Here is a 21,540-nt window from a genome sequence, read left to right on the forward strand (position 1 = left end):
ATTTGAAGGGCTGTCCTACTGAAGTCTATTTTTAAAAAAGCATATAAGAAGGGAGAGCAGGAGCCTTGAAGATGCTCATCAATGGCTAGCACCTCGACAGCAAATTGAAAAGGCAGATAGGCCGCTTTTCTATTTAAATTACGGAAATGATTTCTAAATGTGCAAGTGTACATATGAAGTAGCATGTGCAGATTTTTGTCCTCATTTTGGGGTACATGTGCTTCTTTGACAATGCAAAGCAGGCCACACTATATATCCACAATCCAGAGTAAACTTCTTTTCAGCAGTGAACATATTCTTGCAGAGGTATTTCTGTGTGCATGTCATTCTCCCCACATTTGCACGGATACCACGTTGCTACAGATGCTTCCAGCCTCTGAGAAATTATTAGCTGGACAGATTTACACACAAATGCCTGTCTTCTTTTTCTTCTTTTCTTTTTTAAAAAATTGTTTATTTGGTTTTTCAGATTGAAATTTTACAGTCACATGTCCAACATACAACATTAAAACAAGATCCCAAGGAATCTCTTGGACTTTCCTTCTCCCCTTAGTGCATCCTGTTATTAATCATTTCCTCCCGTATCTTTCATAATAATCCAAATCTTTTATCTCTCCATTGTATCCAAATTCACCATTAAACTACAAATGGTATTCCCTCTCAGTGTTTCTCCCTTCTCACTCTCATGCCATGGCCACTGCTGTAGTATAACCTGCCTTCGCATTTGCTCCCCAATCCCGCCCTGACTTCATGCAACTCCAGGATTGTGATGTGGCACTAGAAATCCTCCAATGGGGCTTGCGTGATGACATTCTTACATTTTTATTATATATAGGGAGAAATTCACAACTCAAAAGGTGGCACAAATTTGCCATAATGCTATCACCACCACCATGGAATGAGACATTAACATCCTTCGTAATCAGTTTGATTTTGGAAAGAAAAGCTGTCTTCTGCACAACAGGATGGATGTTAGGTAACTCAAAAGGGGCTGAACCCACAAAGTCAAGAAGAACGCTGTTTGCACTGCCTGCCAGTTCGCATCAGGAGTGGGTTTTGTTTACCCCTTCAGTTTGTTCTGTTTGGTTGCTCTGGTCTGAAAGAAAGCAGTGAAACAAAATGATGACGCCTTCTGAGCCTAGGGAGGAAGTTTTGGTCAAGAGAAGGGGATTTCCAGAACACAGAGATATGCAAATCATGTACTTGGGTTAACCTGAGTGCATTCTGAACAGGCCCAATACAACTGATTCTTGTGAACTTATAGAAGGTGGCCTAGTGGCCCAGGGGAATGAAAAGAGTACCACTGAGGTAGGAGAAAGCAGTATTAGAAGTCCAAGGAAGGAGAAGAATGGGGAAATCAGAACCTAAAGCACTAAAGGCAACTTTACTACCAGACCCACTTGAGATCTATGCAAAAGCTTATGGCTACCGCAGATTGACCATTCCATTTGGACATTTCTGCAGGAAACCTTACTCACGTTTTCTGGAGAAACATAGGCCTTGAGAAAATTCATCAGCTCCCAAACCCTCAATACTTGCACAGTCAGGCATAGTGGCTTATGTTGCCATCATGACATCTTGGAGACATAGCTGGGTGGCAGAAAATGGTCCCCATTTGAACCACTGACATTTCCAGGTAAAAGTGTTTCAGACAGCATAACTGGACAAGGCATCTATCTGCCAAATATCTCATGGAATTATTGCCAACTGGAGCAGATAGGAATAGCCTGATTCAGTATAAGCCAGCTCTCTATTGCAATGTCTCCCTATAGTATCATGCTGTTTTGTTTTTTGTTTTTTTAAATTGCACAGGTTTAGTTACTGATTAGGACACCCCATGCTCAACTTAAGGAAGGGGTATGGAACTTAATGGATGGGGGTCAGATTTGGCCCACCATGACTTCCCCCAGCCATGCCTTCTGTCCCCAGGCCCCATCCCTCACTGGCTTTGCATCTCAACTTCTTTTACTGTATTTATTAGGACCGGATGTGGGGAGGTTCTGCACCCCTGATTTAGGGCCTATTAAAATGTTTATCAATCTGCATGGTATAGGCCTGAAAGGCTTGCAGATGATGACCCACAAGCAGCATATGGCAAGCCAATTGAGCACGCCTGTTTTGTGTGCAAAATGGGTGAAAGATTCCTGCATTGCAGAGGTTTGAACTAGATGATCCCTGTAGTCTCTTCCAGCTCAACTATTCTATGACTCTATGGGTGCTTCCTGATGCACATAGGAATCTTGGGATGTGGTTCATGACATGACAGAATTCAAATTAACCAGAAAAGAAGGTTTGGGCCTACACAGATCTTATTCTTCTTTTTAAAAAGTGTGTTCTGGACTTCTTAAATCCATGTAACAAAAAGTCTATTGACTTGGGTATTGCACCACCCTGGAGATAAATTAAAAGTCATTTTTAGCATCCAAAGTCGATTTTCTGAAGGATTTTTCTATAATTTTTATTTGTACCTTAGGGTGTGAATCTCATGCTTGTTTGGAGGAATCACGATACTTTAAATGTAGGGTGTGCATGCAGCAGCCATTATTAGAGGGGCCAGGTAAAAGGAATGGAGAAGGACCTTGAACAGCTGTACAGGAGAGGGAATTTCAGCCAGTGCTATTTGTCATGGGAGCAACACCAGATGAAGTTCCCATCTCTTCTACCAAGCATTAAAGGCACAGGAGCCCTATCTTTCTTTCTAATTGAATTCAACTCGCTAATATGGCTCAGCTTGCACACCTTCAGAATCTGCCTTATTTATGACCTAATGCTTGGTATCATCAAGGCATGAAAGATGAAACCCTCTGGGCTGAGCAGGTATATTCAGTGGCTGGAATGCATTTGCCAGGGTGAGCAGGTTCATACATAGTAAAACCCTACAGGCAAGATATGTGTCTTGAACACCTTAAAAATAGCTCCTCCCCCGGCATGACTAGGTGACAACTCTTGTAGTAAGATTCCAAAACAATGCATATGTTACCCAGCAGCTCTTTGCTATGTTTCGGCTCCTGTGCAAAGATGACGTTATCTTGTGAGGATTATGTTTCGTTTGCTCTCATCAAATAAGAAGATGCTAAGATAACTCCCAAGTTTTTCTCACCAGAGCTGATATTTACAGAATCTGTAGCTTGATACAGATGATGGCAGAACTCGAGACAGGTGAGGAGGAAGAGAAACCAGAAGGCGTGACTAGCATATACTTAAAAGGATATGCCGTATCCTGCAACCTTGGAAGTACTTTTGCAACACCCAAGTTCCAAGGGTGTCACTGGTTTACTTAAGTTCCAGGCCCAGTGCTTTTTTTCTGGAGGGACTCGTACCCCTAATCATTTTGTGAATCTAAGTTTGGCCTCATTGAGGGGCAGTATTTCAATATGAGTAGGAAAATGAGAGTACCCCTAAACATTTTTTTAGGGGGGGGTGGGGGCAAGCACTGGTTCCAGCTACTTCTTCCTCTGGTAAATCAGTTTCCAGTCACAGCAAGCTTGGCCTATGGGTGGCGGGGGTGGAGTTGTTGTCCAACACCATATGGAGGACGGCAGCTTCCCCATTCCTGCCCCATAGCAAACATTCCTTCTAGAGTCTGCTAGTGGCAAAACTGATGTGAAATATTGTTGCCCGCTGACTCAGGGACGATATGCTCCAGACATCTGGATGCAGCATGAAGAGAAGAATTATAGTTGGTGGAGGTTTTTTGTTTTGTTTTAAATGTTGCAACACACAAACAATAATTTAGCTCTTCCTGGAAGTTTTATCTGGGCTGCCCAATTCGAAACGAGGACATGCAACGCAGCTGGATGCGATTGTGAACCTGTAACCTTTAGCAACGGTGGTTTTTCCTGTGGGAACTATTTAGGGTATTGTTTTTCTCATGACTTCAGTTTTCCCTTGCCTTCCTTAAAATGCATTATTTTCTGTCCTCATTTCTCCTAAACACTAACACATTCTTTCCTGTTGCAGCACAGCCCTTAGCGGAGGTAGGAGCTGGGGAAAAGAAGGGACTAGAGGTACAACCAGGAAAGAGGAACTGGCACCTCACTATAGCGGAACATTGATACAGTGGTGCCTCGCATGACGAAATTAATTCGTTCCGTGAATTTTTTCGTCTAGCGAATTTTTCGTCTTGCGAAGCACGAAATCCCATAGGAATGCATTGAAAATCAATTAATGCGTTCCTATGGTCAAAAAAAGTCCAAACAAAGCCAAATTTGGTACAACAAGAGTTTATTAAGTGCTCTTTAAAGTCACACATACTGTAAAGAGCATTTCAAAATTCAAACCCAGAAATTTTTTTAAAAAACAGCAGAGTGGCCCAATGGTCACAGAAAATCAGAAAAATGCAGGGGGGGGGAAACAAGCTTCCGTATTCTTGCAAACCCCTCCCCAACTGTTCCCCCAGCCACCCAGCACACAGAAATTAAAATCCAGATTTTTTTTTAAAAAACAGCAGAGTGGCCCAATGGTCACAGAAAATCATAAAAATGCAGAAAAAAAACCACAAGCTTCCAGATTCTTGCAAACCCCTCCCCAACTGTTCCCCCAGCCACCCAGCACACAGAAATTCAAATCCAGAATTTTTTTAAAAAAACAGCAGAGTGCCCCAATGGTCACAAAAAATCATAAAAATGCAGAAAAACACACACACAAGCTTCCAGATTCTTGCAAACCCCTCCCCAACACCAAGTCCTTGAATTCCAAACACCCCAACCCAAAATCCAACCCCCCCCAAAAGTTTTAAAAGCTTAACTTACCAAATGGCTGCAAAAGAAGTTTTGGAAAAGCTTAAAAAATCACCAAAGTCTTTAAAAACCTCAAAAAAGGCTACTATGTACACTGCGTTCTATGAGTTGCTCCTCGAAGTCAAGTCGCAACTGTATTAACGGAGTTAAGAAAAAGGAAACAAACTTGCAAGACATTTTCGTCTTGCGAAGCAAGCCCATAGGGAAATTCGTCTTGCGAAGCAGCTCAAAAAACGGAAAACCCTTTCGTCTAGCGAGTTTTCCGTCTTGCGAGGCATTCGTCTTGCGGGGCACCACTGTATTTTCTTCAGGGCGGGGCCCTTTGAATGTTAAAATGTGGATTGTCAGCTTTGCCTTTCTTGCGCACACAACCCTTTCCAAAACATTCCTTAGGAGCAACATGTTTTCACCACACCTCAATTCATATTTGATAGGGCTGGGGGTGGGGGTAGAAAAAAAAATATTGCTCCATTTCTAACTCAGAGACAGCCAGCTGGCAGCCTACAGCTCAGACGTGGTCCCTAAAGCAGTTATATATGCAGCTGTTAGGTGGTCCTTCCCAGTATGTTGTAAGAAATTAGTTTCCATATTTAAACATCTTTGGATTCAAACGTGCTGTGACTGAGTGAGTGGGAGAGGCCTTTATTCCTCATGGATCACTGTGGGGCCCCTTTGTTGCAGGAAACGGTCCATTTTGAGAACGGATTTGAAAAGTTTATTTAATAAATGTATACCCCTCTTCCCGAGAAATATTCTGCACAAAATAAATTCTGTCGTAACTAAAATTTTTACATTTTTTTTAAAAAAAATAAAAATAATTGCATAGATTAATCTAATTAATAAGGCAACAGAGCAACCTGAAAACCCAGGCACTGAAAGGAGGTGGTCTTAAAAGTCCTCTTGAACTTTGCCAGGGATGGAGACTGCACCTCCAAAGCAACAGGGCCACTGCTGAGAAAGCCATGGGCAGATCACAATTTGGGGAAGTCATGGGCAACAACTCCAATTGTCACTTTTGTTTTTCCCCAGTATTTTTTATTATTTTTTTCCAAATATCTTAAACACAATACAGCCTAACAATATTATTCTCCTTTCAACCTATATCTTATCTGAATTTTTTTTTCCAAGTGAATTTTTATTGTTTTCCTTACATATTCTTTTCCAACAAATTGTAATAGCACCATACATTCCCTTTGACTCTGCCGAGTCGCGACCCCCTCCCCTCCCCACAACTGGTATATTTATCCTCTTTCCATCACGCACATCATTCTCATATTAGTACTATTATACATTGGAGGTATTATGTCAATCCTGCTAGTGTCTTGACCTCTTTACAATTCTTCTTTAAATATTCAATAAATTTACTCCAGTTATTTTGGTATCTTTGATCTCCCTGGTCCCGGATCCTCCCTGACAGTTTGGCAAGTTCTGCATATTCTGTCAACTTCGCCTGCCACTCCTGAATAGTTGGTATATCTTGTACTTTCCATCTTTGGGCCAGAAGGGTCCTCACGGCAGCTGTAGCATACATGAACAAATTTTGATCTTCCATTTTAATTTCTGTTCCTATTAAGCCTAATAGACACGCTTCTGGTCTTTTGGGGAAAGTATATCTAAATATTTTTTGAGTTCATTATAAATTGATTCCCCAAAATTTTTTACCTTATCGCAGGTCCACCACATATGGAAATAGTCCCCATCTGCCTTTTTACATTTCCAACATTTTCTTTCTTTTTTCCTATACATTTTAGCTAATTTTACTGGCGTCAAATGCCATCTATACATCATTTTTAGCAAGTTTTCCTTTAAAGCCATGCATCCTGTAAATCCCAAACCCTCCTTCCATAATCTTTTCCACGCATCCAATTCAATGTTATGCCCAATATCAACTGCCCATTTTATCATTGATTCCTTTACTTCTTTGTCTTTTGTATACCATTCTAGCAATAAACTATACATTCTTGATAAAATTTTATCTTTACAGTCTATTAACTCGATTTGGAATTTCAATTTTTTATCTTCGAACCCATTTCTCTTTTTATCTTCCTTTAATAAGTCACTGATCTGGTGGTATTGCAGCCACCCTGTTAACATCTTTTCAATTTGGTCATATGGTTTGAGCTTTATCCCTTGGTCTGTTTTCCTAGTAATATCCAATTGTCACTTTTGACGTCAACGACAACTGCTTCCAATGAGAGCGAAGGGTCCAGCAGCAGATCCATGTGAAATAATATAGAAAGGGCCCAATTATATAGGTGAGGGGCTTAGAGGTGGTCACATTTTAGCAACAAAATAGGCATGTGGGTGAGGAACGCAGACCCTTTCCCCATCGTTATTTTCCCTCTGTAGCCCCTCGCTGTTATTTCTCTCCTACGCAAGACCCTTCTCATATCGGAGCTTAGCTGAGGGAGAAAAGCTGTGTGAGGAACAGACAATTGGAACAAACCTTTTATTCGACAGCATGATACGATCAAGATGGATGTATCAAAATGACTGAACATTTTTAAATCCTCACAAATTCAGCACCATGTGTCTCTTAAGTTAGGTGCGTCAAACTTGGGCTAGGGAGACCCAGGTTCAAATCTCCACACTGCCATGGAGCTAAGTTGTTGACTGTGAGCCAGTCATGGTCTTTCAGCGTAACCCACCTCAAAGAGTTGCTGTGAGGATAAAATGGGGGAGGGAGTGGTGTTTGGGAGGATAGTGATGTATGGTCCCCTCTCTGGACCATCTTAGTCTAGGAAGCTGAGGAAGAAGTGAGCGAGAGCACCATCTTGGCCCATGCTTCAAGCCCCCTTAGGTCAGTGAGAAGCCTGTGATCCCCCCGTTGTTCTTGCAAGCAGATTTAGAGGCCTTCACAAACAAAAATCTTCCACATTGGGCCTTCACATGGTCATAAGGAACTTTTCTAAAGCCTTCAGCCCAAATGAAAACTGGAAATTGATAAGGATGAGCTGAATATATTATTATGCCTGCAGCTTGGGGAAAATCCTCATGTGCAAGAACAAATATTTCAAGCTTATGGTTTCTGGTGGAAACTGAGGTCATGTTGTGAGTGATTCTACAGCTGGGCCTCAGGCCAGAACAAATAAAATAATCAGCAAGCCACTTACAAGCCTCTTTGTTGACTCTTCCTAGCTTTGGAAAGCTCCTATACATTTGCTGTTTTATTGAGTAACTTGAATATCATGCTTATCTTGTTGCTAAATGAGAGCCCTGCCAGCTACTTTCTTGAGTGAACTGAACTCACACAAGCAAAATATGTTTACTGGTGCTTAGAATGGCGTCATTAAAAGCAACCATTTAAATGTGGGTATGTAAAATATACAGTTCTTATTTATGACGACAATTCTGTGAGGGTCTGTCACTATTATTCCCCGGCCCTACCTGACACACAGAATCTAACTGGAGAGGCACTAAAAATAACAATAATAATCGTCTTCTTAATTCTCACAAAGTTGCTGATGAATTTTCATGAGGACTTTTGTAATTTTTTTTAAAAAGTGACGTGGAAATGTGGAGAAAGAATGAAAAAACGAGAAACTGAAACATACCAACTGGCTCACTGCAAGCTGATGGGGGCGGAGCTCTTCTTTTCTCCAGGCTTAGGAGACAGGTCAGGTCTCACCTCTGTCACACTAAGCTTTGGAGACTCAAAAGCAGAGAAGAGCCATATTGCCTTCAAGTTTCTCTGAAGTCCAGTGTAAGGAAACTAGGCCCCAAATATCATTCATTTTGTGTTGTGTCAGGCAGCTGCCTAACTCAAGAGAGGGTCACCACTTGTGACTACACAGTTGTGAACTGCTACACAGGAACTATGTGAGTGAGAGCTTTTTGCACGCCCAGCACCTTACTGAGAATCAGTGTCTTTTGTTTACATGTTCTCTTCTTACAACAGAAGAGGGAAAAAGCAGACCAGAGCCTTCTGGTGGCCAGCAACGTGTAACATTTTATTTCTTTGGTTTAAAATACCTACAACAGTGCTACTTCATTGGACTTGTGTACATTACTTAGTTTTGCACCAGTTTAGACAACTCCCCCACCCACTGGACTGAGCAGTCCCCGTGGTCTTTGTTGTTTGCAGTGTTAAGCTCTTCTGCAATATCTTCCCCCCCTCCCAGCCAATGTGAATCTTCTCAGTGGATCCAAAACATCCCCTGATGCTTCTAAAAGCAACAGTGATATATCTAGGCTACACATATGTGAGTGACGCCGGCACAGACATGAGGACGAGCTTCCACAAGAGTCACCTGCTGGTTACTTTTCTTCCCCACAAATGGCTAGCAAGGCTTTGCGGTAATCTCCAGAGGTGTCCTTCTGCAAGAAGAAAGGAAGACAAAATGAAAACCAGAAATGCCTACAAGTGATCAGCCTCTCTGGTAAATCGGAGGATAAAGAAACTTAAAAATGATCTTTTTAAGGCAATGCCAACATGTGTCTTTCGATGTATCTACACTGCAGCCTTTAAGTGGATTTAACTATCATTACTTTGTGCCAGAGAAACCTCAAACAACTAGGATTCTTTAGCATAAGCCGTAACTATTAAGATAGCATAAAATGATATCATTTCTTAATGTGGATGTTATATTTCCTTTAGCATCTCCTTAATATTGTTTGCTGATGAGTCATTCTTCAAAGAAATCTGAAGGGCTGGTTTTGAAGGTTACAGTTTTGCTCATTCTCTGTCTAGGAAAAAGCCCAGGTAATTTTGGAAGTGTACAAGTACATTGATCAGGCACCTGCTACTCATAGCAGCTGTCTGATTAGATGCTATCGTGGTAAAGCACATATGCTCATACACGTCAAATTTTAGTCTACGGTTGTTCTTACAGGAAGACACATCTCTATGGAGGAAATTCTAATGGTGTGAAGTAGTCTTACTATGACTGCACATTCTTTTTGCCACCTATGCTTGGGTGGAACATTCACCTGGTATGAACAGGCTGCTGTGAGTACAACCAGTCAAAGATGTACATGAAACAAATCATAAAGGTCAGCACAGCTCACTGCACACAAACAGGCACATTTGTGCTGGCAAAAGCCAGAACCTCTTATTACCTCGATCATGTGATAGAGAGATTTGTCATAAATATCCCAAAATTCACGCCGGATGTTGAGCAGATCAATTTCACTCCTTGAGACAATAATCCTGATAAGAGTTCGGTCGTCTGTGCCAGCACCCTTGGGAGATCAAAAAAGCAGTAAGAATTTATTGATTTTTTAAAAGAGAGAGCAAGGGCAGGAAGTGAGGGGACTTTCCCGTACATTGCTATCAGCAAAATATTTTGAAAAGGTGGCAACAAGCTCTATCAACCAGAGGTAGAGTGCTTTTGTTTACAGTGATACTTGGCAGATGGTAGAATGGGAGCTTCATGATCTGTTCTGCTAATGCACATCAGCATTGAGAGATGAGCTGGTGCTGGGCACATACTAGGTAGCTGGTTCACTCAGTTGTTGCTGCCACCCCACTCAACCTCTTTAGAGCAAAGCTCTATATTTGAAATGGTAGAACGATGCAAGCCTTGAGCACTGTGACTCTCATTGCTGCATCTGTTTCACTGACAAATTCTCCAAATCGACTCCCTTCACACAAGCAACACACTATTTGCTGAAGGGGCCTCCTGATTGTTTCAGTGAATCACAAGCAGGAATTAGCCATCCCTGGCCTTCTCAAATGCAGACCTATTCAGGAAACCACCCCAAGCTCCTACTTTGCAATCAGATGATTATTATCGTAATTAAAAAGCTACTGATCTAGCCTTCCCTTCCCTGGTGAGAGTCAAAACAGCAAATGGAGTGTAGTTTTTACCTTCATGGACTTGTACAGCTTGTCGGCAAAGAAAGCTTGCTTGTTCTTGACACTCCGCACTTGAAAGAAAGAGCAGTGCAACATAAAAACATTGAACAGGAAGCCCCATCTCAGTCAACCCCCACACCCATGTTTTTAAAGAGCTACGTTGTCTCAGATTGCATTTTTAGTTTGTGTGTAGAAAGAAAGGAGTGGAGAGGAAAAGACAGCTCTTGGAAAGCACCCCACCAATTACTGTATTGAATGTCCAAATTTGGTTGACAGGGTGGGAGAAATGGTTCATGTTTGCTGTCTGGGTCAATCACAGATGGATGTAGGTTTCTAGAGCCCAGGTTTGCAAGCAGAGGGCTCTAAATGTATAGTGTGGTTGCCTCATCTCCATTAAAGAAAAAAACCATAGATATTTTTTGAAAAACTGCACATGATTTTGTTGTTTGCAATAGGAGGAAAGCCATATGGATGGTTGGGTAGCCACTTCCTGCTCTGTGAGGGAATTGCAAAATTTAAGTGTGCTAGGATGTTGCAAAATGTTTTTACTATGCAGCAAGGGGCAATGCATCCAGCAGGTGTTGCTTCTCTCATGACTTCTCCAGGCTTCTTGTCTATCCAGCGTCCTTATCTGGACACCACTGGAAGGGATCTCTGGGTCTGCAGTGAATTCAACAGGCCCACTGATATGCTACAAGATGACTAGAGAAGCAGCCATTGAAGAAGCCACATTCGAGCTCAGTGGTGGCAAAGCTCGCAGTGGGTGGCGGCCATTTCCTGTTAGTCTCGGTGAAGGTACATTTTTAAAAGTCTGTTCAGGAGAACAAGATTGCAGGCAGGTCAGCCAGCCTGAGGGAATCAACATATTGCAACCAAGCAGAAAGTCACTGATAAAGATAGTGCTTGAAGCCTCTAAGACCTATATGACATACTGCTGAGCCATGCCAAGGGTTACAGTGTCAGTGAGATCCTATTCACTGATTCTATCTAACAGCCAAGTTTCAGCCGAAGGTGTTTGAAATCTGCACAGAGCAAGTTTCTAGCTCTCAAAGCTGTACAAATAAAGACTGAAAACATGCAGACAAATGTTGGGAAAGGTGCATAGTGCACCAACGTAAGATTTCAGCTGGTTAGGAGGCATCCCACCTACCACTCCTTCCCCAACAGGCCAATAGTGAAGTCCCCACTGGATACATAATAGGTCGCCCATATAGCCTCTCTTAGACATTAATACCATTCACCGGAATAGCTGAATTCTGTGAAATACTTTATTTTTATTATTTTTATTTATTAAATTTGTATACTACCCTATACCCATAGATCTCAGGGCAGTTTACAACATAAAATTACAATTACCAGCCCACACATTTTTTTGCAAGTGGAATACAACAGGAAATTTAACTAATTTCTTGCTTCATCTCAGGAATATTATAAAAATTTGGTTGACTGTTGAGGTGGACTAGTTGCAAGAGCAAGTTTGGCAAGGCAAGGTTTGCTGAAGTCCACACTCAATGTGCAAGGAAAGCACAAGCCTCTTTTTTTTACACCTGTGCAAGAGACACTCACCAATGGCTAAAAAGACATCGCGCACATCTCCAGACATCCGCTTGTTGATGGCATGTGCCACATCATGGTTCGTCATCTTAACGAACTCCTGGAAGACTACAAGGATTGAAGGTAGAGAATAAGAAATCAGAACCCTCTACGGCTTTGGAATGACCTAAAAGCTAAGCTAGGGAACTAGCCAACTGTCCTCAGTGAGTAATGGGACTGGCCACAGCAGGGGCATAAAACTGCTATGCCCTTAGTCCACTTCTACAGTGTGTTAGGCAAGGTCAAGTATGTTCAAGGGTGATTGGGTGCTGCCACAGGGAAGTATCAAATATCAAGATGTTCTACAGAAAAGTACAGTTAGTGAAACAAACCTCCTAACCCTGAATTCCATCAGAGGAGCAGGTGTTCTTGAGCTAAAGGAGAATTTCTTTCTTTCTTTTTTGTAGCACAACAATTGCATCAGCAGCCTCTTTCCTTCAAAGCCCCTGAGGAGGTAATAGTTGCCCTTTTCGAAACTACAATAACACGGCCTGAGAAAGGTCAGGTCAATGAGTCTGCATCTAGGCACGGGCTCCACAACATTCAACAAACACACCACTCCCTCCCTATTTACCTCTCCGGAGCTGGGGGTAGCTCTGCGTACACAAGACGGTCATGAAGCGTGTCTCCAGAGATGTTGAATCATCACCGGAAACATCAGACAATTTCTGCGAAACCAAAGAAGATTGAAGGGATGGGGAAGAACAGCAAAAGATACAGGCTAGTGAAATATTTTCCTTTTGATTCCTGAGAGCCTATATACTAGTGCATTCCTGTAAGAAGGTTGCTATGTATTCCTCCATTAATATGGCAGCAAAGATTGTGAAAGCGGCTCAGCAAAATCTTCTGTGACTATTATGAGAAGGCTGGCAACAAGTAGAAGTCTGCCCAAGTAGGATTCTCTCTCCAAGTGTACTAAACATATTGCCATTTGAGCTGATCCAGTGAGAGATCACCATCAGGCTCAAAAAGGTCCCATGTGACTGTAACTGAGAGACACTCCCTAATCATTAGGGCTCTGACAGGCCTCTCCATTTGGCCTGCAAGGCTGTTTTGGTTAAGCCACATATTGGCCCTACACAAGGAGGCATATAGGACATCAAGTGTGGGGCAGGTAAAAAGATGCAGGTGGGCTAAAAGGGGGACTGTAGTTGATTGGAATACCTGAAAAGTTTCATGCAGGGCACTTTGCAAGCCTTGACAATCCACTTTTTGTTGGGGGTTTGCAAAGCAATGTGCCTTTGCCCACATGGGGCAATGATGTCAGGTGACTGACTTGTCAAACTTGGCCTGTGGTGGTGAGGGAGATGTGGCAAGCCAGACAGATCCAGTTCCCCACTCCTGGCCTAATGGGTCTATAACAGAAGACACCCCTCACCCTAGAGAAGCTTATGAACACCTCAAGGCTATAGGTAACTCTAACATCTTTTCCTACCCCTAAATGGACAACTCAGCTGGTTTTTTGAAATTTTGCCACAACAGGTAAAAAAGGAGGTCATATTTTGCATCGTCACCTGTGGGACATTAACACACAGAAATAGCAACCATTTCTTCCCAAACACCAAAAAAGGTTGCGTGAAACTGCCTTTTGACAATAAATACATGCAACAATGCAATGACAATTCATCTTCCCATGTGCTTCATATGTAGTGAGAAATGTACAGCACAACTAATGGCACTCTTATGTTTTGGAACACTTAGCAGGTCACTAACAATTTCCCCAATTGCTTTAAATTGTCCTCCCTGTGCAGTTAATTACCTAGTTATTATGCAAACTTTTGACATTCTCTGCTCCTCTCTGGGTACTTTGAGAAGCATACCCCCTCCCTTGCCTTCCCAGTTTTGCAGGTGAGAAGTCATGCCTAAATAAGCCAACAGTAGATTTTTTATAATTTATCCTCCCCCACTACTGTAAGGGAATGTTTTCAGGTTATCTTTGGTTGGAGAGCCAGATGAATACAGGCAGTAGGGCAGGCCCAACAGCCAGTGAGATATGGGCTAAGATGGGTTTGGCAAACCTCTGAGTGGCCATGTGCCCAACTCTAAGCAAAAGACATTCCTCCCTTTGAAGGGCTGTCAAAGGACAGTTTGCTGTTTTAAGAGCTGACCGACATAAGCCTACTTTAAAAGGTAAAGAGCCCAAAAAAGGAAAGCAGGAGGAGCCTTGAAGCTGCCCATTAGCTGTTAGCAGCTGGACAGCAATGTGAGTCTGCACAAAGCTCACCTGGCCACAGTCTTCCCACTATGGCAAGATGTATTGCACTTCTATTTAAATCTTCAGCAATTTTGCATCTATATGTACATATAAATTACCAAATGCACATTTTGTGCGAAGTCACATCCTCATTTTTGACAGTGCACAAGTGGTCACTCTAAAAAACCTTCCTGTGGTTTGGAAGGCACTGTTGTGTGAGTCCACCCCATGAGTCCTGAATAAAGTGTCAAACAACAAAAATGGCAGGCACTCACCAGGGTTTCAGCAACAACCTGACAACAGAGAGAAAGAGGGAGAGAGAGAGGAAGGCAACAGGGTCAGAGATAGGCCTGTGCAGCACTTTCTTAGGATTTCATAGATTAAAAACAGGTCATTCTAATCTCTCAAGCCAAGATCTTCAGGCTCCCGAAAAGTGGCAGCAGATTCATTTCTCAGACCATGTGCAGCCCTTCAGATATTTTTATGTGTCCAATTAAACGCCTAAATGAAAAATATATCCCTTTGTTCAGAAAAAGTATATCTGCCAATGCTCAGATGTGGAAGAGGGTCAAAAAGAGAATGGGAAAGGAAAGGGAAACATATCTGCAAAGGACCTTTGGCCTGGGGTAAAGAATGTTCTAATCACATACACATGCACACATACGCCCAGTTTCGCAAGACTTCAAGAACACAAGGTCTGTACCCCAAGGAGCTTCCAGAGAGAGGAGACAAGCCAAAGATGGACCAAGAATTGTGGGGAAAGAGAACATTCAGCACTGGAGCAGAAATTAGAAATGTAAGGCAAAGGAGACAGGAAGATGAGAGGGGCTTGGGTTTTGTATATGGCAGGAAATAATAATAGTTCTGGTTGATGGGGTGGGGGTGGGGAGGAAAGCGACATGCCAAAATAATTCTGCTTGCAGTTTCAGTATGCCGATGTGACATCTATGTAAGAATCAGATGCTGTGATGGGGGAGGTGGGTGGTGTTGTGTGGTCTCGCTAACAAGTACAATTTAGGTGTATTCTGAATGTCCCATTATGCATCCTCACCCTGCTCAGCACTAATTGGCACACGTTTAGTTTTGCCATGACCTGCCTAAAATACAGCATTTTAGCCACCAGCCTCTGTATCTCTCTCTTTCTCCTGCCTAAGTAGACTCAGAAGCGACAAAGCACAGTTGGTTTAAAAACATGCACAAGCATGCAAAAGTATCAGCACTCCCCCACATGGTAACAATGCTAACTGCATCGTTCCACATAAATCAGAACTTAACTGGGGGCACATAAACAAACTATGTGCATATAAAATGGATTACCTAATCACTTTTCATTTTTAATACAGCTGTCCTTATTATGGATTACAAAACTACAGTCATGGTGTGTAACAATACCAGTAAACTCCCAAAACAGAAACCCCCTCTTTACTGTATATTAATTGAAAATATCTGGATGGTACAACTCTTTATTCTAGGACTTGCAACACTGTCATTAATATGATGACATTTAAAAACACCAGAAAACTATTTTGGGGTGGGGAGTCTCTGGTATCTTACTTCCAATGTATCTGGAATCACAGAAATCACATGATTTAGCATGGAGTGCGGCAGTTTGAGCAGAGGCAAAGATCAGGGAGTATCATTTCATCATTTTCAATTCCCAGCCTTGCGGGGAAAAGGCAGAAATAAATTAACTGCCTTTGCACGTGTGGTTTTATTTCAAGAATATATATTTTAAAGTGTGCATTTCTCACCTGGGCATCCGCCTGAGCTTTGGCAAGGTCCTCTCCTCCTTCATCACGGGCCCCCTGTGTCCAGACATTGAAAGTAGTGAATAAAGGTGCAAAAAGCATCTGTAAAAATGACTAGAAGCAAGTCTGACACCAGCAGGCAGCATCCTCAGGCAATTGGGGCTCCTGAGGATGCTCCGACTGGATGCTGTAAGAATTGGGCCACAATGCCCAGGAGCAATGTTATGTCGCTCCGTGCCTTATGGACAACCACAATGGCATCTAGCTGATGCTGACAGAGCTGCTATCACTATCACCGCTGCCACCATCCATCTATAGTATGCCCCATCCACCTTCCACTCTTGTCCTGTGGAAATGACTAATGGCAGGAGGAAGATGGGTGCTGCCTACCACTCAAAACGTGGGGGTTTCACGGAGCGGACACTGGCATGCTGCTTTAATTCTAGACAAAAGGTGACCGCAACATCATGGCTAGCGATTTGCAGAATGTGATGCATATTACAGTGGGGCACCAAAAAAATAAATAACCTAGCTTTACAAAAAGGAGGTGGTGGTCCGCAACAGTGCAGAGACAGGCAGAACAACATAAACCAGCCTTCAGATTCCAAGTAGGTTGCCAGGTTTTTCATTAAGTCGGGTCTCCTGTGACTTTTAACGCATGCAGAGCAGGCAGAAATCATCACAGGTTTCCCTATCATAGTGTTGGAAGGGGCCCCCATTGCCATCTGGTCAACCGTCCCCCCCGTACCACTAATAAAGCATCCCTGACAGCTTACGTATTCAAAAATACGTAACGAAGGAGAGTTCGCCACCTTTCAAGGCAGCTTGAGCAGCTCATACAGTCAGAATTGCTCTTCCAGACCACCACCACCCCTTGCAATTTGAACCCAATGGTTCAGATCCTGTCCTCTGTAGTACAGAAAACCAATTCAATAATAATAATTTATACCCTGCCCATCTGGCTGGGTTTCCCCAGCCACTCTGGGTGGCTTCCAACAAAATATTAAAATACAATGGTCTATTAAACATTAAAAGCTTCCCTACCCTAAACAGGGCTGTCTTCAGATGTCTTCTAAAAGTCTGGTAGTTGTTTTTCTCTTTGACATCTGGTGGGAGGGTGCCACTACTGAGAAGGCCCTCTGCCTGGTTCCCTGTAACTTGGCTTCTCGCAATGAGGGAACTGCCAGAAGGCCCTCAGCACTGGACCTCAGTGTCCGGGCAGAACGATGGGTGTGGAGACACTCCTTCACTTCATCAAAGAAGCAACTACCTGGCTGTCATATCACCCCTTAATCACCTCTTCTCCAGGCTAAGCACAGCCAACTCCTTCAACCACTTCTATCCACCTTTGTGTCAGGAAACGGCTCAGTGGTTTCTACTTTTCCTGCGATTCGGGAGGCATGCAGGAGTCCTTACCAGAGCCAGAGAGATGAGGATCCTTTTGAAATGCCCCGAAGTGTCAGAACTCAGTGCATCTTCCAAAGACTTACTGTAGGCTGAAAAAAGAGTAGAGGAAGACATCATGATGGGGGTATTAGAAACATACGGCAGAGGACTGATCCTCATCCTACTTCCCACCTGAAGATCGGTTTTGTGCATTTTGTCTTTCCTAATTGTGATCATTGCATACTCACATATTGGCATATGGATGCACAATGCCTCATCTTCACAGGAAACATGGGGGCAAATCTCTCTCTGTCTCTCCCTCCCTCCCTCCCCCCCTCACACAGTTTGTGTTTTTAAGTCCACCAATTCCTTAAAGAGGGGTCCTGCACCTCACGAGAACTTTACCGTCTTTATATGCTGTGTTAATTGCTTGGATCTCCTGGTTGTTCCGAGTGGCCAAAATTTCAATGAGAACACTTTCATCAGTTCCAGCCCCCTGAAAGGATTATAAAGACACACGACAGTTGCTAGAATATATTTCAGAGTATCTACAAGCAGGCCACCGATTTTCTTTTCTTTTACGGGGGGGGGGGGGGGAGCACTGTCTAGAAGTGGCTACATTTCTGGATGCGAGGCATCTCACTGCTGGGGAATACCAGCCCTTGAGCTCACAGGGACCTCCAGAAACCCCCTGCAACTCCTCAATAAAAGGAGGGTGGTTCACAGCTTAGTGAGCTAGAACTGGAATCAGGAATAGCGGGTTATGCAGTCTCACAAGGGATGAAGAATCTCCTTGAGGGAAAAGCAGAGTAGGGGGTTCCCTACCTCCCTTTCTCCTCATGGAGACCTGAATCCTGGAACTAGCTTTTTTGCGAGGGGGTGGGGGTGGATTCCATACTGTTTGATGAGGGTGAGTACCAAAAGGGAATTCCCAGTTTTAGTTTTTCTCCGTTCTGTGGGGAATCTTGCTGCAAACCAGGGCTATGTGACTCTGAGCCTCTATGTTTTGTAGCCCCCAGGGCAACAAGTGGACTTCCAGTTTCCCCCTGTCACACAAGCATGCTTGTTCTGGATCTATACTGTAGAAACACTTGGGACAGTTTCAACTTGGCCTGCTCCTTACGCACCATTATGTCCTTTGAGTACCAAAGCAAGGGAAAAGTTTCCTTTTCATCTCACTGACGCTTAAAAAGTATCAGTTAGGTGAGTTTCCATTCACAGAACCTAAATCAGAAAGAGAGGGGCCTTCCATGCACCCAGGGCCTGCTGTTATATAACATTAAGCAATAAAGTCACATTTGGGTATATATATCTTACAAAGCTACAATACCTCCATAGCTTTCTTCAGTTGCTTAGCATCATACTGTGCTGGTGTCATCATTAGTCCAAGAATGACCTTCGCCAAGGGCCCCGATATTTCAGATTTCAGGTCAGCTATCAGGTCCTGTCATGGGAAACACAGATCTGAAACCCTGAAGGACTGCTGCCCATCAGGCAGGCAATACTGAGCTAAATGGATCAGTAGTTTTGATTTAACATTCACCCATGACAATGCCCCCTTCATGGATCACTGCCTTGCCGTGGCGAAGGGGCTTGAATAACTCAGAGAAGCTATGAGCTATGCCGTGCAGGGCCATCCAAGATGGACAGGTCATAGTGGAGAGTTTTGACCAAACGTGATCCACCTGGAGCAGGAACCGGCAAGCCACTCCAGTATCCCTGCCAAGAAAACTCCATGGACAAAAGCAACAGGCATATAAAAGTTATGATGCTGGAAGATGAGCCCCTCAGGTCGGAAGGCGTCCAACATGCTGCTGGGGAAGAGCGGAGGACAAGTACAAGTAGATCCAGAGCTGATGAAGCGGCTGGGCCAAAGCCGAAAGGATGCTCAGTTGCGGATATGCCTGGAAGTGAAAGGAAAGTCCAATGCTGTAAAGAAAAATATTGCATAGGAACCTGGAATGTAAGAACCATGAACCTTGGTAAGTTGGATGTGGTCAAAAATGAGATGGCAAGAATAAATATTGACATCCTGGGCATCAGTGAACTAAAATGGACGGGAATGGGTGAATTCAGTTCGGATGACCATCATATCTACTACTGTGGGCAAGAATCCCATAAAAGAAATGGAGTGGCCCTCATAGTCAACAAAAGAGTGGCGAAAGCTGTACTGGGATGCAATCTCAAAAATGATAGAATGATCTCGATACGAATCCAAGGCAGACCTTTTAACATCACAGTAATCCAAGTTTATGCACCAACCACTGGTGCTGAAGAAACTGAAATTGACCAATTCTATGAAGACTTACAACACCTTATAGAAATGACACCAAAGAAGGATGTTCTTCTCATTATAGGGGATTGGAATGCTAAAGTAGGGAGTCAAGAGATAAAAGGAACAACTGGCAAGTTTGGCCTTGGAATTCAAAACGAAGCAGGGCAAAGGCTAATAGAGTTCTGCCAAGAGAACAAGCTGGTCATCACAAACACTCTTTTCCAACAACACAAGAGGCGACTCTACACATGGACATCACCAGATGGGCAGCATCAAAATCAGATTGATTATATTCTCTGCAGCCAAAGATGGAGAAGCTCTATACAGTCAGCAAAAACAAGACCTGGAGCTGACTGTGGCTCAGATCATCAGCTTCTTATAGCAAAATTCAAGCTTAAACTGAAGAAAGTAGGAAAAACCACTGGGCCGGTAAGATACAATCTAAGTCAAATCCCTTATGAATACACAGTGGAAGTGAGGAACAGGTTTAAGGATTTAGATTTGGTGGACAGAGTGCCTGAAGAACTATGGATGGAGGCTCGTAACATTATACAGGAGGCAGCAACTAAAACCATCCCAATGAAAAGGAAATGCAAGAAAGCAAAGTGGCTGTCCAACGAGGCCTTACAAATAGCGGGGGGGGGGGGGGAGAAGGCAAGCAAAATGCGAGGGAGATAGTGAAAGATACAGGAAATTGAATGCAGATTTCCAAAAAATAGCAAGGAGAGACAAGAAGGCCTTCTTAAACAAGCAATGCAAAGAAATAGAGGAAAACAATAGAATGGGAAAAACCAGAGATATGTTCAAGAAAATTGGAGATATGAAAGGAACATTTCGTACAAAGATTACCATAATAAAAGACAAAGGTGGAAAGGACCTAACAGAAGCAGAAGACATCAAGAAGAGGTGGCAAGAATACACAGAGGAATTATACCAGAAAGAAATGGATGTCTCGTACACCCCAGGTAGTGTGGTTGCTGACCTTGAGCCAGACATCCTGGAGAGTGAAGTCAAATGGGCCTTAGAAAGCACTGCTAATAACAAGGCCAGTGGAAGTGATGATATTCCAGCTGAACTATTTAAAAGTTTAAACGATGATGCTGTCAAGGTGCTACACTCAATATGCCAGCAAGTTTGGAAAACTCAGCAGTGGCCAGAGGATTGGAGAAGATCAGTGTACATCCCAATCCCAAAGAAGGGCAGTGCCAAAGAATGTTCCAACTACCGCACAATTGCACTCATTTCACATGCTAGCAAGGTTATGCTTAAAATTCTACAAGGCAGGCTTAAGCAGTATGTGGACCGAGAACTCCCAGAAGTGCAAGCTGGATTTCGAAGGGGCAGAGGAACCAGAGACCAAATTGCAAACATGCGCTGGATTATGGAGAAAGCTAGAGAGTTCCAGAAAGACATCTACTTCTGCATCATTGACTATGCAAAAGCCTTTGACTGTGTCGACCACAGCAAACTATGGCAAGTTCTTAAAGAAATGGGAGTGCCTGATCACCTCATCTGTCTCCTGAGAAATCTCTATGTGGGACAAGAAGCTACAGTTAGAACTGGATATGGAACAACTGATTGGTTCAAAATTGGGAAAGGAGTACGGCAAGGCTGTATATTGTCTCCCTGGTTATTTAACTTATATGCAGAATTCATCATGCGAAAGGCTGGACTGGATGAATCCCAAGCTGGAATTAAGATTGCTGGAAGAAATATCAACAACCTCAGATATGCAGATGACACAACCTTGATGGCAGAAAGTGAGGAGGAATCAAAGAACCTTTTAATGAGGGTGAAAGAGGAGAGCG

The 21,540-nt window shown here is 43.1% G+C and overlaps 1 protein-coding gene across 2 annotated transcripts in view; it reads right to left on the reverse strand.

The window, feature by feature from the left end:
- Window positions 1-8,668: 8,668 nt before the first annotated feature.
- Window positions 8,669-21,540, reverse strand: part of ANXA6 (annexin A6) — a 49,968-nt gene continuing 37,096 nt past the window's right edge. Inside the window, exons 17-26 of one of the 2 annotated variants that reach the window (XM_053377047.1) lie at window positions 18,788-18,901; window positions 17,863-17,953; window positions 17,488-17,567; window positions 16,075-16,128; window positions 14,599-14,616; window positions 12,704-12,797; window positions 12,103-12,198; window positions 10,549-10,607; window positions 9,798-9,920; window positions 8,669-9,056 (exon numbers count right to left, since the gene is read on the reverse strand). In XM_053377047.1, coding sequence (XP_053233022.1) covers window positions 8,997-9,056; window positions 9,798-9,920; window positions 10,549-10,607; window positions 12,103-12,198; window positions 12,704-12,797; window positions 14,599-14,616; window positions 16,075-16,128; window positions 17,488-17,567; window positions 17,863-17,953; window positions 18,788-18,901 — 789 coding nt within the window. In that variant the 3' untranslated portion in view covers window positions 8,669-8,996. The remainder of the gene's footprint in view (window positions 9,057-9,797; window positions 9,921-10,548; window positions 10,608-12,102; window positions 12,199-12,703; window positions 12,798-14,598; window positions 14,617-16,074; window positions 16,129-17,487; window positions 17,568-17,862; window positions 17,954-18,787; window positions 18,902-21,540) is intronic. The other variant, XM_053377048.1, reaches the window with a different exon arrangement.

The sequence above is a fragment of the Podarcis raffonei genome, chromosome 2 (genome assembly GCF_027172205.1).
Source record: "Podarcis raffonei isolate rPodRaf1 chromosome 2, rPodRaf1.pri, whole genome shotgun sequence".
Classification (NCBI taxonomy): Eukaryota; Metazoa; Chordata; class Lepidosauria; order Squamata; family Lacertidae; genus Podarcis; species Podarcis raffonei.